This window comes from Pan troglodytes, chromosome 7 (assembly GCF_028858775.2).
Source record: "Pan troglodytes isolate AG18354 chromosome 7, NHGRI_mPanTro3-v2.0_pri, whole genome shotgun sequence".
Lineage (NCBI taxonomy): Eukaryota > Metazoa > Chordata > Mammalia > Primates > Hominidae > Pan > Pan troglodytes.
The window spans coordinates 36515623-36530768 of NC_072405.2; the positions used below are offsets into that span (position 1 = coordinate 36515623).

General features: G+C 38.1%; 1 protein-coding gene across 6 annotated transcripts in view; it reads left to right on the forward strand.

Annotated features, from left to right (window-relative positions):
* The window catches only part of ELP3 (elongator acetyltransferase complex subunit 3), a 100310-nt gene that overhangs the window by 69161 nt on the left and 16003 nt on the right, over positions 1 to 15146 (forward strand). For all 6 annotated transcript variants that reach the window (XM_063816976.1, XM_001165532.6, XM_009455087.5 and 3 more), the window contains 2 exons: positions 171 to 398; positions 1937 to 2018. In XM_063816976.1, the coding sequence (XP_063673046.1) occupies positions 171 to 398; positions 1937 to 2018 (310 nt within the window). The remainder of the gene's footprint in view (positions 1 to 170; positions 399 to 1936; positions 2019 to 15146) is intronic.

Consider the following 15146-nt stretch of genomic DNA (forward strand, 5'->3'; position numbering starts at 1 on the left):
AACTTTAATCTTGGTGCTATTTGAGGTAGACAAGTAAAAAGAAACATAATTAGTGATTATTCATTCCTTATCCCTAACTAGATATTAACCTAAATAAATACATACAATTACAAAAATGAATTTGGTTCTTTAATTTTGAATAATATTTTTTGTGGCTTTTTACTAAATAGGTTGAATTGGTAAGGAGAGATTATGTTGCAAATGGTGGCTGGGAAACATTCTTGTCATACGAAGACCCAGATCAAGACATTTTGATTGGCCTCCTACGATTACGCAAGTGTTCAGAAGAAACTTTCCGTTTCGAATTGGGTGGAGGTGTCTCCATAGTACGAGAGCTGCATGTGTATGGGAGTGTGGTCCCTGTGAGCAGCCGGGATCCTACTAAATTTCAGCATCAGGTATCCTGTATTCCATTTCTATTTGACTTCTAAGAAACTGGCTAAGTAGGAAAAGAGAAAAGGAATGGGGTGAAGAGAAGAGGAAGAGGCAGAGGAGCAGGAGAGGGGAAAGAGAAGCATAGAAACAGAGGAGCCAGTGTTTTAGTTGTTCAGAGATGTTTTCTCTCCAAATTGTATCCTTTTGTGAGGAAAGGATAAACTGAGATTCAGTCAGTTGGAACATAACAGATTGAACCACATGGAATTGTTTTTTTTTTTGAGACAGAGCCTCACTTTGTCACCCAGGCCAGAGTGCAGTGGCGTGATCTTGGCTCACTGCAACCTCTGCCTCCCTGGTTCAAGGGATTCTCCTGCCTCAGCCTCCCTAGTAGCTGGGATTACAGGTGTGCACCACCATGCCTGACTAATTTTTGTATTTTTAGTAGTGATGGGGTTTCACCATGTTGGCCAGGCTAGTCTCAAACTCCTGACCTCAGATGATCCACCCACCTTGGCCTCCCAAAGTGCTGAGATTACAGGCATGAGCTACTGTGCCTGGCCTGCAGTTAGTATTTTTGAAAGTAAGAAATCGTCTAATACTGACAATCTCATATGGGTCAACTTATTGTGGAGTCAGGTTAGACGGTGATGGGAAAGCACTTATGAAACACTTCCTAAAGTTAAGCCATATTATACATAGGGGAACCCTATTCTAACCCCAGACAACCTACCTTAATAGCTCACTTTTTAAAATTTCCAGAAAATGTGTTAAAACCTAATGGTGGATATGATATAAGAGCCAAAATTGATTATTTAAGAATTTTGCCTGGTTTCTCAACTCTTAGAAAGTAGAGAGGTGGCTGGGAGTGGTGGCTCACGCCTGTAATTCTAGCCCTTTGGGAGGCTGAGGCAGGTGGATTACCTGAGGTCAGGAGTTCAAGACCAGCCTGGCCAACCTGGTGAAACCCTGTCTCTACTAAAACTACAAAAATTAGCTGGGCGTGGTGGCATGTGCCTGTAGTCACAGCTACTCGGGAGGCTGATATAGGAGAATCACTTGAGCCTGGGAGGCGGAGGTTGCAGTGAGCCGAGATTGAGCCAGAGTGATCTCGCCCAATGCAGTGAGCCACTGCACTCCATCCAGCCTGGACAACAGAGGGAGATTCCGTCTCAAGAGAAAAAAAAAAAAAAGTAGAGAGGTGACTAAGAAATTAAAAGACATACTGCCCCAGACTTCTATCATTTAGAGATTGCCTAGAGCCCACCTAAAAAGAGACAGAATTTGAGAGGGAATTACTGTCTTCCTGTGAATAGATTACATCATCCACAACATACCTTTTGGTAGTTCTTGTTCAAAAGTTACACCTTTTTCAGTTGTCTGCTACAGTGTACCTTTGGTATGATTGAATGGTTTCTTTTTCCTTACTCCCATAAGTGGGCTTTTTCACTCTTAACAGATTTTAGCAACTACTAAAGTATATAGCCTTCTTGTTTTATGGACCCCTCTTAATGAACTTCCTTCCTTTTCAATTCCCACTCCCCTTTGTTGCTCCGTGCAGGGATTTGGCATGCTGCTGATGGAGGAAGCAGAAAGAATAGCTAGAGAAGAACATGGGTCTGGGAAAATCGCCGTGATATCAGGTAACTGGGGGAGGGCGAAGTTCGTGATTCCTTCCCATTTTGAACTTGGCACCACAGTAAAGACTATGTTGGTACCCTCTTGCCCCTGTTGATGGTTATTACGTTCAAAATTGAGCTGAGCTGACTGGCGAAGGACTTGTGCTCAAACAAAATTCACAAAAGCAGTTTAGTGGAATAGAGATTTCCGAGCGCTCTGAGAGTCAGGACCTGTGACCCATATCCCCTCTTCTGCACTCTCTGTCACACTGGTCAGCATGGTCGCCTCCTCTTTGTGCTGTGCCCAGTTACTGTATCTGAGGAAATGGAATTTGATGATATGGACAGGAGAAAAACATGAGCGTTTTTCACTATTGTGGAGATTATCACTGTTGTTCAGAAATTAAAATAGAACCTCAGTTGCCAGTACGAGCTGTTTAAAGGCCAAATTCTTGCTCTTTCAATTTTGTTCTCAGTAACTTCAATCCTGGGGAACAGCTTTCCCCTGTTTGGGAGTAAAAAAGTTTTCCCCAGCCCTCTTAGGGTCCCTGGCTGGGTCCGAAAATTAAACTGACAAAGGCAGATTAACAGGGGAAAAGCATACACATTTATTGCATATAAATTTTATGGAACAGGAAAGCCTTTATAAGGAAATAAAGACCCAAAGAAATGGCTGAACCTGAGTGTTTTTATACAAGTGCAAAGTCATGAAAAAATAAGACAGGACACAGGAGTAAGAGCTAAGGGTGATAAACGGGAATGTTTAGCAAGGCCTGTTCATTTAGATCCCTCAAGGTGCCCCTCTGCCTTCAGAGATGAAGATGTTTGTTTGCTCCAGGTGGTGTGAGGGCACCTCCCTCATGAACATCTCATGACCTGCGTCAGGGGAGAAGGAAGGGGAAGGTCTAAGGGTCCTTCCTGCATCCGCCATTTTCTGATTCCTTCACCTTAAGATACTCAGTATGCCAAGACACTGTCTTTTGCGGTAGTGTGTTCTGAACCCCATCAGGAGCTTCCCCATTCCTTATCTAGGACAGCAGGTCACTGGGGAAGTGGGCATGAAAAGGAAAATTCAGTACAGCATGTGTGAGTGGAGCAAGAAATGACGTAGACCCCTTTCACATCTGCTGTTCCATAGTGTATCCTTATAGAAATCACTGTTCCCAGTAAGAAGCTAACAGGGTGAGAGCCATGATCAAAATGTAGGTTATTTTTCATCCAGCATGTTTGTTTTCCCATTAGACTACTACATTCCTAAAGCTAAAATACGCCTTCTGAGAAAATCATCTCTTCTGAAAATGAAAGTTGAAATGAGGTTTTTAAAAAAAAAATAAGTTGTTGCCAATCAGTAAATCAATACCCATGCTTGGGTTTTAATGATTATAATTATGAAAATGCAATGACTCAGGCTCACTTATAATCATTTAGTGTAGTTGAGGTTTTTGGCATTATCCAGACAGATTCCTAAAGCTTATTTTTTTTTTTTACATGTCTAGCTTTATTTATTTATTTTTTTTTTCTGTTATCTTTCATCGCACAAAGAGGTAACTAAATAAGGCTCACTTGATTTGTACTGTTACCTGTAATTAAAAAAGGTTTACTTCTCAACTGTTTAACCCGTGATCAGAAGTACCAGGCAAGGGCCAGACTGACTTAGAACCCCTCTGCACATGTGTCTGTGTAGAGTTGATAACACCTGAAATTTCCATGGCCTCTTTTGTCAGAGCACTGTTAGTGTTCTAGTAAAGTGCTTGTGAAACTTCAGTGTGCTTACAGATCACCTGGAGATCTTGTTAAAATGCAGGCTCTGTCTCAGTGGGCCTGGGTGGGGCCTGTGCTCCCAGGTGATACCATGCTGTCTTCAGACCACACTTTGTACACAAGCAAGGCTTTAGTATTCTCTTCCAAGTGTATTCTCTTTTCAGTCACTGAGATAACGACAGTGCTCTGTGATCCTGGCAGTGCTACACTCCCAGAGTCTGATAATAGTCAAGTGACTTTCTGGTGTCTGTGGGAACCTAATCAAAGTTAAAATGGAAGAGCATGCATATTCCATCACTGCTCTACATAATTTCATCTGCCTTTATGACATCTGTGTCTTTTTACAATGTTGCATGCAGAGAGGACCCCTGGCTTGCCTGAGGTCATATCCAATTGCTCATAAGAGCCTCAGTTTCTGCTTTTTATGAGCGGGGTGATTTCCATTTTCTAAGTGGAAATCAGCATCTGCCCTCTTTCTGCCATATCTATCTCCCTAGCTTTTTATCATAATCTAAATAATAGCTCAATTTCAGATCATCTGCATGTAGAGTTTCTCAAATAACAAGAAGAGACTTGCTCAAATTAACAGGGAAGAACCTTTCTCTTGTCAGCTGGTATGATAGGTCTACTTCATTTCTATACAAGGGGTTTCTTTTGGCCAGTGGGTTTTTCTGGGAACAGCCCTGGAATGCCTTCTTGGGACTCTAGTGAGTTCAGAAGGGAGGATGCCGTAAGCATTGCTTCCTGTCACCCTGCCTGGAAGCCCCACCATTGCTCTCTATAGGGGAAACTACGTAGGCCTGGACTTTCTGTTTGACTTAAGCTCTGGTCACCCTTCAAATGAAAGAACAAGAACATTTGCTGTCTGGATGATGCATTTTTATTTCTCCAATTTAGTAATCTATTACTGTTCTGTGTAAGTTTCTGAATCAGATGCCGGAGAAGTTAGTCCATTATTAAGAACTTCAAGGAGGGCAGATGTGAAGAGCTTATTATTATATGGTGTTTTTAATGTTGTGTTTTTCCGGTTTTTGCATTTTGACTTTGGTTTCTCTGATGTGAGTACAGTGATGTGTGTGCGTGTGTTTTAGTTTTTTGTAAATAGGCAGTTATTCTCCATAAATTAATCCTTAGAATGGCGTGTGTTTTAGTTTTTTGTAAATAGGCAGTTATTCTCCATAAATTAATCCTTAGAATGAAAATCTCTTTATGACCGTGCTGGTGTCTGTGGGCTGCATTTTGTCAACGTTACCTCATTGGATTAGCTGAGAAGAGGCACTGATTTGGATGGGAGTGGGGTGGGGAGGACAGGTGGCCAGGATTCCATTCCTGCTTTGCCAGTAGCTCTTCTTGTGATCTAGGATAATTTTACTTACTCTCCATGGGCCTTTATTTCCGTATTTTAAAAAAGTGGATGTGGTTATCTTTTACAGTTCTGACTCTAGAATTCTACCCCTTAGTATCTTCTTTAGTTCTCAGCATGACCAATTATGTTTTCCTAATTAAATTGTAGGTGGGACCTTTTCTGTGCCATATTAAGAGGCTCTTTAATTTCATCAATAATAGATCTTGGTCTCGTTGTAGGTTGGGTGTTTGCTGATGAAAATGGCGATAGTTTCCCATAGGTAGTTAATCCTATGCTTTGTGAATGCCTGTTAACTTAGGTCACAACTGGTGATACTGTTTGACCTAAGTGTTTACTTTTTTTCCGACCTTGTCCTCAGTTTGTAAATCCATCCTTGTTCCAGGTCTGTAGGCTTTTGTATAAGTTGTACACAGTGGTGGCCTAGACATTCTGTCCTGGCATAACTAGTAAGCTTGAGTAAGGGAAAGATAGAATCATTTATCATTTTGGTTACTCTTGTGTAAGAGTAATGCATTTAGGTAGAATTTTTTAATTGCATTTTGATTCATTATGACTTCCCTTCATCTTGCCAGATTTTCTCTGTAACTTGGGTTTATAATCTTGGATTCAGCCTCTAGACAATATTATGAACTACACAGTAGATCTGATTTGAGTCACTATAGAAAGACTCTGGGTATTCTTTTTTCTGTATTTAAAAACAAATTGGTTTTTTATCTGTGCTACTTCAGTAGACTTTGTTTATAGGTATATACTGTGTATTTTATAGCAGATTATCTTTTTAAAAAGATGACTACCTTTATGGCTACATGAGAAAATTGAAAACTTTCTCGTGTATCAAAATCAAATGAAGCAATTTCTTGAAAAAGAGGCCTTTAGGTTTATTCTGTTTTTTTCTTAGTGAACTATGTTTTAAAGTGAATCATCAACTCTAAATGTGAAAATTAAAGTAAAAATGAAATGTTCAGTTTCATCAGCATCAAAGTCACCGTGTATTGAGGGGTCACGTATGAAATGAAGAGACATATGAAAAAAGAAGATGTGTGAAATGTCACCCTGCCCTGTGTGAATGTTCGTGTTGGGCTATAGGAAACTCACCCACCTTCCCCTCGTTGATTGTCTTTGACTGCAGAGGAAGATAAGTTTTCTTCCTACTTAGACTCCAGATTAGTTCATAACTCAAGATTAATTACTTCACAGTAAGAAAATATTATTTTTTTACATATAAAAATGGACAAATCAGTGTTATGAGAACCACCAGTTTATAAAATAATGTGTAGGCAAGAAATAACAGCTAATTGCTGCTAAATATCTAAGCAATTAATTAGTCCCTATTAATTCCAAGTGGTATCATTTGCCAGCTTAATCCATATATCTTCTATCAACACACACCTGTTCAAGGTTAACAAATTGTGTTTACTTAAAAACCATGATGTTTATCTACTTGGATGATCAGCATTCTTTCCTTTAAAAATGTTAACATGAGCAGTTTTTCTGTCTCCTCTCTTATAATGTAAAGTGCAAGGAATTATACTGGAGAAGCTAACCACAACGTCTGAAATGCCATCACTAATAATCACCGTGGAAACGGAGATCTCTGATGTCACACTGCCTGTACCATTTCCAAAAGGGCAAATAGAACTGTGATAGTCACTATTTAAAAAGCCATTTAACACCCCCAACAGAATGAGTTTTTTTCTTCTGGCAATTTTGGCTAGGTATCAGATCCAATCGTGTGACTGTTTCAGTTTGCCAAGCTAATTGCTATGCAGCAAGATGACCAGCTATTCCCCAAGCTCGTCTGACTACCTTCATCATAAGCAGTATTCTATTTGTGTCCTTTCAAGTAGAAAATTAATATGGCCATTGGCCAAGAATCGTACAAGGCCGATGGATCACACAGTGATGGTGAAGAATAAGGAAAATGTCTGAATGGTCAATGACAGAAATCACTGAAGTCAGAGACTGATAGCCATTTTGTTTAAATCTATTAAAAAGCCAGAGAAGGGGAGAGGAGAGAAGAATTTAAATATAGGGTGATTAAATGAGTCACTATGGAGATGAAATCATCCTTAATCATGATGGTCTTAGTTATATGACCCTAAAACTACATCACAGTGCCTCCTGGTCAGAAAATAAGTGTACCTGCACCTTATACAATCCAATATGGCTTTCTAGGACTGCAGTTAATGGTCTTGTTTGCCAGAACCACTGATTAATAAAATCATATGTGGGCAGAAAATAGCAGTTGTTTTGTTGAAACATTTAAACTACAAATGGCTGAGATTTACTTATTCGACCTTCACCTGTCTCCCAGGCTACTACACATCTCCCTAAGTTTCAGGAGAAGATAGTTTTATTCCTTGCATTGTACTCTAGTTGAAAAGAAGGGTACATTCATAACTAGGTTTGTCTGAAAATGGACTCATAATCCTTACCAAAATGCCTGGAAAAGCATTTCTTCATTGTAGCATATCTATTTGCTAATGGACACAGGAAGCCTGCCAAATGCAGACCAGTTTGTGGCACCTACACGAGTGTTAGTCTATGGCTTCTCAGAAAGGAAGGGAAAGAGTGTTTGTCCTTTTGTACTATCTTTGTGACAAATTATCCCCTAAATGTCCCCTAATTAAATGTACATTTTCTGGGTTCTGTATATTCCTCTGTTCCATTTTGGTATTCTAACAAAGATCATATATGTTTCTTTTTTGGTGCATGTTCCAGTAGTAGTTTTAAAATAATTATCAATATCTTCTTAAAGACAATGGATACAATATAAAGTATTTCTTTACTACAGGAATTCAATTTCAACATCATTATTAATCAGACTGGAATTGATGATATGGAATACTACTTTGCTAGATAATGTATTAGCTAGGTGTTTGCTAATTGGTGTCTGTTGTAGCTGCATTGTGGCAGCATTGTTGTGTAGCTCCTCCCAGGAATCTGTATTCCATGACTTGACATTTACTCATTTGAAGGTGAATCAGGTACCAGTTTGTAGTACACTGCACATCAAGTGCATTAGACCATCTCTAACTTGGCATCACAGACTATGTTAATTAGTACACATGTTTTGAATATTATTGAATAGGCCACTAATGAGTTTCTACTGTTTGGATCTTGGAGGCAACTGAATTTTTTGTGATGTTTCCCAGCCAGAAGCTAGTGATACTGATTTGGAGTGGCTGATTGGCATTTGAAGTACAGCATTTGGCAAATGCTGTTGCTAATCCCAGGTCCATGCAGTCCAGCCTCTTACATTTCAGAGTGTGCATGTTGAGATCTTGAAGTCCAGCCTTGCCAGTGTAGACACAACAGCACATTTGTAGACTTTTTGTCCCCATTCTTGTTCCTCTTAGTTTATGGATATAGGGAATCATGGTCTTATGCTTTTGCTTAGGAGGAATAGGGTTATATCATGTGATTCCTAATAACATTCCTGAAAGGTCTGGAAGCTTTGAGATGAATGACTACCTTTATTTAAAATTAGACACTTCACAGGCTTTTTTCTGAGGAAGCAAGCCCTCTCCAAAAGTGGCCCAACCTATGCTACTCACTACCAGCTGTCTATCAGAAAGTCTGTTTTAATAGTTTGTTGCAATGTTGACTCCTTATCAATGTAACTTGAATATGAATAGTACTGTTCTTTTCTCTAAATATTTGACATTGCCTTAATTCATTCAATTTGATAAAGTTTTTCTATTTTAGATCTGTTAGAGGCAGAGATTTGGCAGGTTATTCTTTGGGTGAACAGGTATTACTGAATAATGCTGGAAAATATTGGTGCTGCCTTCCTTAGCAGCAACCAAGATACTAGTTTTGTGGAGCCTTTTAGTTTAGAGATTTCTAATTCCAGCAGAACACATGCAAGGAATTTCTTATTCTTTAGTTGGCCTGGCTTAAGCTGTTGTCTCTGACCAACAACTCACATTTCTAAGACAGTGCCTGTTAGACATAGAATTGTAGTTTGTGGCCATGGGATCATTTCCTTAGGCACCCCATCCTCTAGTCCCTAAGCAGACCACTGTCCACTTGTCCACCATTCATGAATAAATTGCTGGGGTTCAGTAAAGCAGTCCACATGCCCCAGATCTCTACCTGCGTGATCTGTTGCCTCACTGCAAATCCTAATAATTAGTGTTTGTTCTGGTTATTTATTATAACATACCACCCCAAAGTTTAGTGACTTAAAACAACAACCCTCTTATTTGCTTAATGATTCTGTGGGTCAGAAATTCAGCAGGGCATAGAGGGGATGGTTCCTCTCTGTTCTCTGATGTCAAGGGCCTCAGCTGGGGTGGCTTAAATGGCAGCCAGTTGGCTGGGATGGTGTGTCTGAAGTTTCAGTTCTGACTGGGGCTGTCCATATGAGCAGCTTGGTTTCTTGTCCACCTGTCTGCTCCATGTGGCTTGGGCTTTTTAATAGCACAATAGCTGGGGTTCTAAGAGGGAGGAGCAAAGGCCTGGTCTTAGAAGTCCTAGAATGTCTATATTAGTTATCTGTCATTGTGTAATAAATTACCCAAAAACTTAATGGCTGAAACAACAAGCATTTTTTATCTCATGGTTTCTGTAGATCAGGAATCTGAGAGTGACTGAGCTGGGTGCCTTTGGCTCAACATCTCTAACAAGGCTGTAGTCAAGGTGTCAGCTGGGGCCATAATCATCTCAAGAGTCCATTGGAGCTGAAGGATCCCCTCCCAAGTTCACTGTGCACTTTTTGGCAGGCATCGGTTCCTCACAAGCTGTTGGTCTTGGGGCTGTGGTTCCTCGCCATCCCTCGTGGGCCCATTTATAGGGCTGCTTGTCACATGATGTGACAGCTTGCTCTCTCAGTGGGAATGATCAGAGAGAGAGAGCTCATTCAAGATGGCAGCCATAGTATTTTTATAACCTAATCTCAGAAGAGTGTTAATGAGTCCACCTCACCCTCAGGGGGAAGGGATTACACAAGTCTGTGAATACCCTAGGTGGTGAACTTTGGGGGTCATTTTAGAGACTGCCTACCACAATGTATCTTCTGCCTTGTTCTGTTGGTCAGAGTCACTGGGCCAGGCCAGATTTAAGGGAAAAGGAAGTAAATTCCATCTCTGTAAGGGAGAAGGCAGCCATCTTTGGATGCTGTCAGCCGTAGTGGTGGAATACTTCTCCATTGCTTTGTGATTAGTAGGCATCCATTACCTCTCATGCCTTCTCCAAAGATAGACCCTTTGGGCAGACCTAAATTCAAGAATTCTTGTCCCAACCAGATTTTCATATAGTCAAGCATGGCAACACAATCACACCTCACACTTTCCTAGGTAGAGCTTGGCAGGTCCAACAATACTCAGCCTGCACCTGACCCTTTGTGTGCCATCTCTCTTCCGTGAGGACATGCCTCTCTGTTTCCCTTTGCAACCCTATTTTATACCTGATGCTTTAGGTGCGCGTGCTGGCCATTTATATTTTTCTTCTAGGTAATGGAACATAGAAGCCTGGTTTTGGGCTGAGGATACATGGTTTCCCTCTGGAGCTTTCCTACCCTTAAATACTTATTTTCCCCCTACAAACACATGGAGAAATTTTATGCATTGTAAGAAAATTTTTTTCATTTGGGGAGTTGATAAATCATAGGTAAAGTAGAATTTGCCATTTTAACCATTTTTAAGTGTATAAATCAGTGGCATTATTTACATTTACAGTGTTGTACGACCATCACCATTATTTCTAAAATTTTTAACACCTTAAACAAACTGTGAACCCATTAAGCAGTAACTCCCAGTTCCCCGCACAGTCCTCTAATCTATTTTCTGTCTCTGTGAAGTGGAATCATAGAGTATCTGTTCTTTTATGTCTGGGTTATTTCACTTACCATAATGTCTTCAGTGCTCATCCATGCTGTAGCATGTCTCAGAATTTGCTTCCTTGTTATGGCACAATAATATTCCATTACATGTATATACCACATTTTGCTTATCATCCATCAGTCTGATAGACATTTCGGTTGTTTCCACCTTTTGGCTATTGTCAATAATATTGCAGGGTGTACAAATACCTGTTTGAGTTCTGCTTTCATTTCTTTTGCATATATACCCAGAAATGTAATTGCTGAGTCAAATTGTAACTCTATGTTTAACTTTTTGAGGAACCACCAAACTATTTTCCACAGTAACTGCACTGTTTTTCATTCCCACCCACAGTGCACAAGGATTTCAATTTCTCTACATCTTTGCCAACACTTGAGATTTTTCTTTTTTTTTTTTTTTTATAGCCATCCTAGTGGTATAAAATGGCATTCTGTGGGAGGTTTGACTAATATTTCTGTAATGATTAATGATGTTGAATGTCTTCGTCATTTTTATCTTCTTTAGAGAGATGTCTATTTGGGTCTGTTGCCCATTTTTTAACTGGATTGTTTGTCTTTTTGTTGTTGAGTTGTAGGAGTTCTTCATATTTTCTGAATATTAGACCATAAAATATTTGCAAATGTTTTCTTCCATTCTGTGGGTTGCCTTTTCACTTTCTTGATACTTTCCTTTGATGCACAGAAGTTTGTAATTTTAATGAAGTCCAGTTTATCTGTCTTTTGTTATTTGTGTCTTTGGTATTATATTTAAGAAACCATTGCCAAGGTCAAGGACATAAAGATTTTCCTCTCTGTTTTCTTCTAAGGGCTTTATATAAAGTTATAGCTCTCAAATTTAGATCTTTGACCTATTTTGAGTTCATTTTTATATATGATGTAAGAGTCTAATTTAATTATTTTGCATGTGGATATCCAGTTTTTCTAGCACCACTTGTGAGAGAGACTTTTCTTTTCCCATTGAATGCTCTTGACACCCTTGTCAGAAATCAGTCGAAAAGAGAAGTGAAAGTTTATTTCTGGGCTCTCAGTTCTATTTTGCTGGCCTATATGTCCATCTTTACATCAGTACTATGCTGTTTTAATCACTGTAGCTTTGTAGTAATTGGGAAGTATGAGTCTCCAACTTTGTGCTTCTTTTTCAAGATTGTTTTTGGCAATCCCGGGTTCCTTCAAATTCCATATGATTTTTCACATGGCTGTTTTTATTTCAGCAAAAGCCACTATTGGGATTTTGATAGGGATTGCATTGAATCTTTATATGGCTTTGGGTGGTATCATCATCTTAACAATGTTAAGTCTTCCAGGCCATGAACACAGGATATCCTTCCATTTATTTAGTCTTCTTTAATTTCTTTTAGCAATGTTTTGTAGTTTTCAGTGTGCCAGTCTTGCACCTCCTTGCTTAAATTTATTCCGAGATATTTTATTCTTTTGATGCTATTGTGAGATTTTTAAATTTTTGTTTTTGAATTGTTCATTATAAGCATATAGAAATAAAACTGATTTTTCTTCCATATTGATTTTGTATTATGCAACTTTGCTAGATTTGTTTATTAGCTCCAATAATTTTGTATGTGTATGGATTCTTTAGCATTGCCTACATATAAGGTCATGTCATCTTGAATAGAGATAGTTTTACTTATTCCTATCCAATTTGGGTGCCTTTCATTTCTTATTCTTGCCTAATTCCTCTGGCTAGAACCTTTAAGTACTGTGGTGAAAATGGGCAACCTTATCTGGCTTCTGATCTTAGGGGGAGAGGTTTCTGTTTTTCACAATTGAGCATGATATTATTATCTGTGAGTTTTTCACATATGGCCTTTACAATGTTAAGGAAGTTCCCTTCTATGCTAATGTATTGGGTGTTTTTATCATGAACGGGTTGTGAGTTTTGTCAAATGCTTTTTCTGCATTTGAGCTGATTGTATGATTTTTTTTCCCACTTAATTCTGTTTTGGTTTATTACATTGATTTTTGTGTGTTGAACTATCCTTGCATTCCAGGGATAAATCCCACTTGGTTGTGGTATATAATCCTTTTAATATGCTGGTAAATTCAGTTTGCTGGTATTTTGTTGAGGAGTTTGGCGTCTGTATTCTTAAGGGGATGATGGTCTATAGTTTTCTTTGTAGTGTCTTTATCTGGCTTTGATAACAGAGTAATGCTGGCTTTATTAAATGAATTATAAAGTGTCCATCCTCTTCAGTTTTTTGCAAGTATTTGAGAAGGATTGGTATTAATTCTTCAATTGTTTGGTAGAATTTACTAGTAAAGTAGTCTGATTTTGGGCTTTTTCTTATTGGGACTTTTTTATTACTGATTCAGTTTCTTGTTATGTATTTATGTAGACTTTGTTTCTTTATGAGTCAGTTTTTATGTTTCTAGAAATTTGTTTCATCTAGGTTATCTAACATGTTGGCGTACAGTTGTTCATAGTATTTTCTTATAGAATTCTTATTTCTGTACAGTAAGTAGTTATGCCCCCTCTTTTATTTCTGTTTTTGTGATTTGAGTCTTCTCTTTTTTAACCCAATCTAAGGTAAACATTGCTAGTTGATCTTTTCAAAGAATGAACTTTTGATTTTGATTTTTTTTTTTAATTCTCTATCTTCACTCTAATCTATTATTTTCTTCCTTCTGCTAGCTTTGGGTTTTGTTTGCTCTTTTTTTTTCTAGTTCCTTAAGGTATAGAGTAGGTTATTGATTTCAGATATATCTGCTTTTAAAATCCCAAATGTGATCATATGTATCTGCTTTTTTCATGTGAGCATTTACAGCTATAAGTTTCCCTCTGAGCACTGTTTTTGCTGCATCCTATAAGTTTGGAATGTTGCATTTTGTCTTTCATTTGCTGAAGGTGTTTTCCAATTTTCCTTGTGATTTCTTCTTTAGCCCATTGGTTGTTTAAGAATGTGTTAATTTCTGCATACTTATGAGTTTTCCAGTTTCCATCTGTTATTCTAGTTTCATTTCTTTGTGATCAGAAAAGGCATTTTATATAATTTCAGTCTTTTTAAATTTATTAAGACATGTTTTCCTGACCTGACATATGATCTATCCTGGAAAATGTTCTGTGTGCACTTATGGAAAATGTACATTCTGCTATTAGTGGTAGCATGTTCTATATATGTCTGTTAGATTTAAGTGGTTTAAAGTGTTGTTCTAGTTCTCCCTTTCCTTATTGATCTTTTGTCTTAATTTTTTTATTGTTGAAAGTGGATATTGAAGTATCCAAGTCTTAATGTAGAACTATTTATTTCTCCCTTAAGTCCTGTCAAGTTTTGCTTCATATATTTTGGGGCTCTGTTGTTAGGTGCATATATGTTGATAATTGTATAAATCTTCCTGATCATTGAACATTTATCACCATATAATGGTCTTCTGTCTCTTGTAACCTGTTTTGACTTAAAATTTGTTTTGTCTGATAATGTAATCACTCTATGACTCTTTTGGTTATTAGTTGTTTTCTTAGTGGTTACCTTGGGGATCATAATTAACATTTTAAGCCTCCAGTCAGTTTGAATAATACCAAGTGAGTTTTAATAGTATGCAAACACTCTGCTCCTATACATCTCTGTCCCTCCCCCTCTGTATTGTTATTGTCACAGATTACATCTTTATACCTGTGTATCCATTAACCTAGACTTAAAATTATTGTTTAATGAATTTGCCTTTTAAATAATATAGGAAGAAAAGAGGAGTTACAAACCAAAAGTGCAATACTAGCTTTTATGTTTACCTATGTAATTATCTTTATTAATATTCTTTATTTCTTCATATGGTTCCAAGTTACTGCCTATTCTTTCAATTCAGGTTGAATGACTTCCTTTAGCATTTCTTATAGGGCAGGTTTAGTAGTAATAAGCTTCTTTAGCTTTTCTTAATCTGGAAATGTCCTAATTTCTCTTTTATCCTTGAAGGATAGTTTTGTTGGATATAGAATTCTTGATTGGCAGATTTACTTTTTTCTTTCAGCCAGCACTTTAAATGTGCCATCCCATTGCCTTCTGACCTCCATAGTTTCTAATATCAGTTGTTAGTCTAACTGAGGATTCCTTCTATGTGATGACTCATTTTGCCTCTTGCTGCTTTCAAGATTCTCTCAGGTTTTCAACAATTTGACTCATATTGTGATCATTGTGGATCTCTTTGAGGCTATCCTGCTTGGAATTTGCTGAGC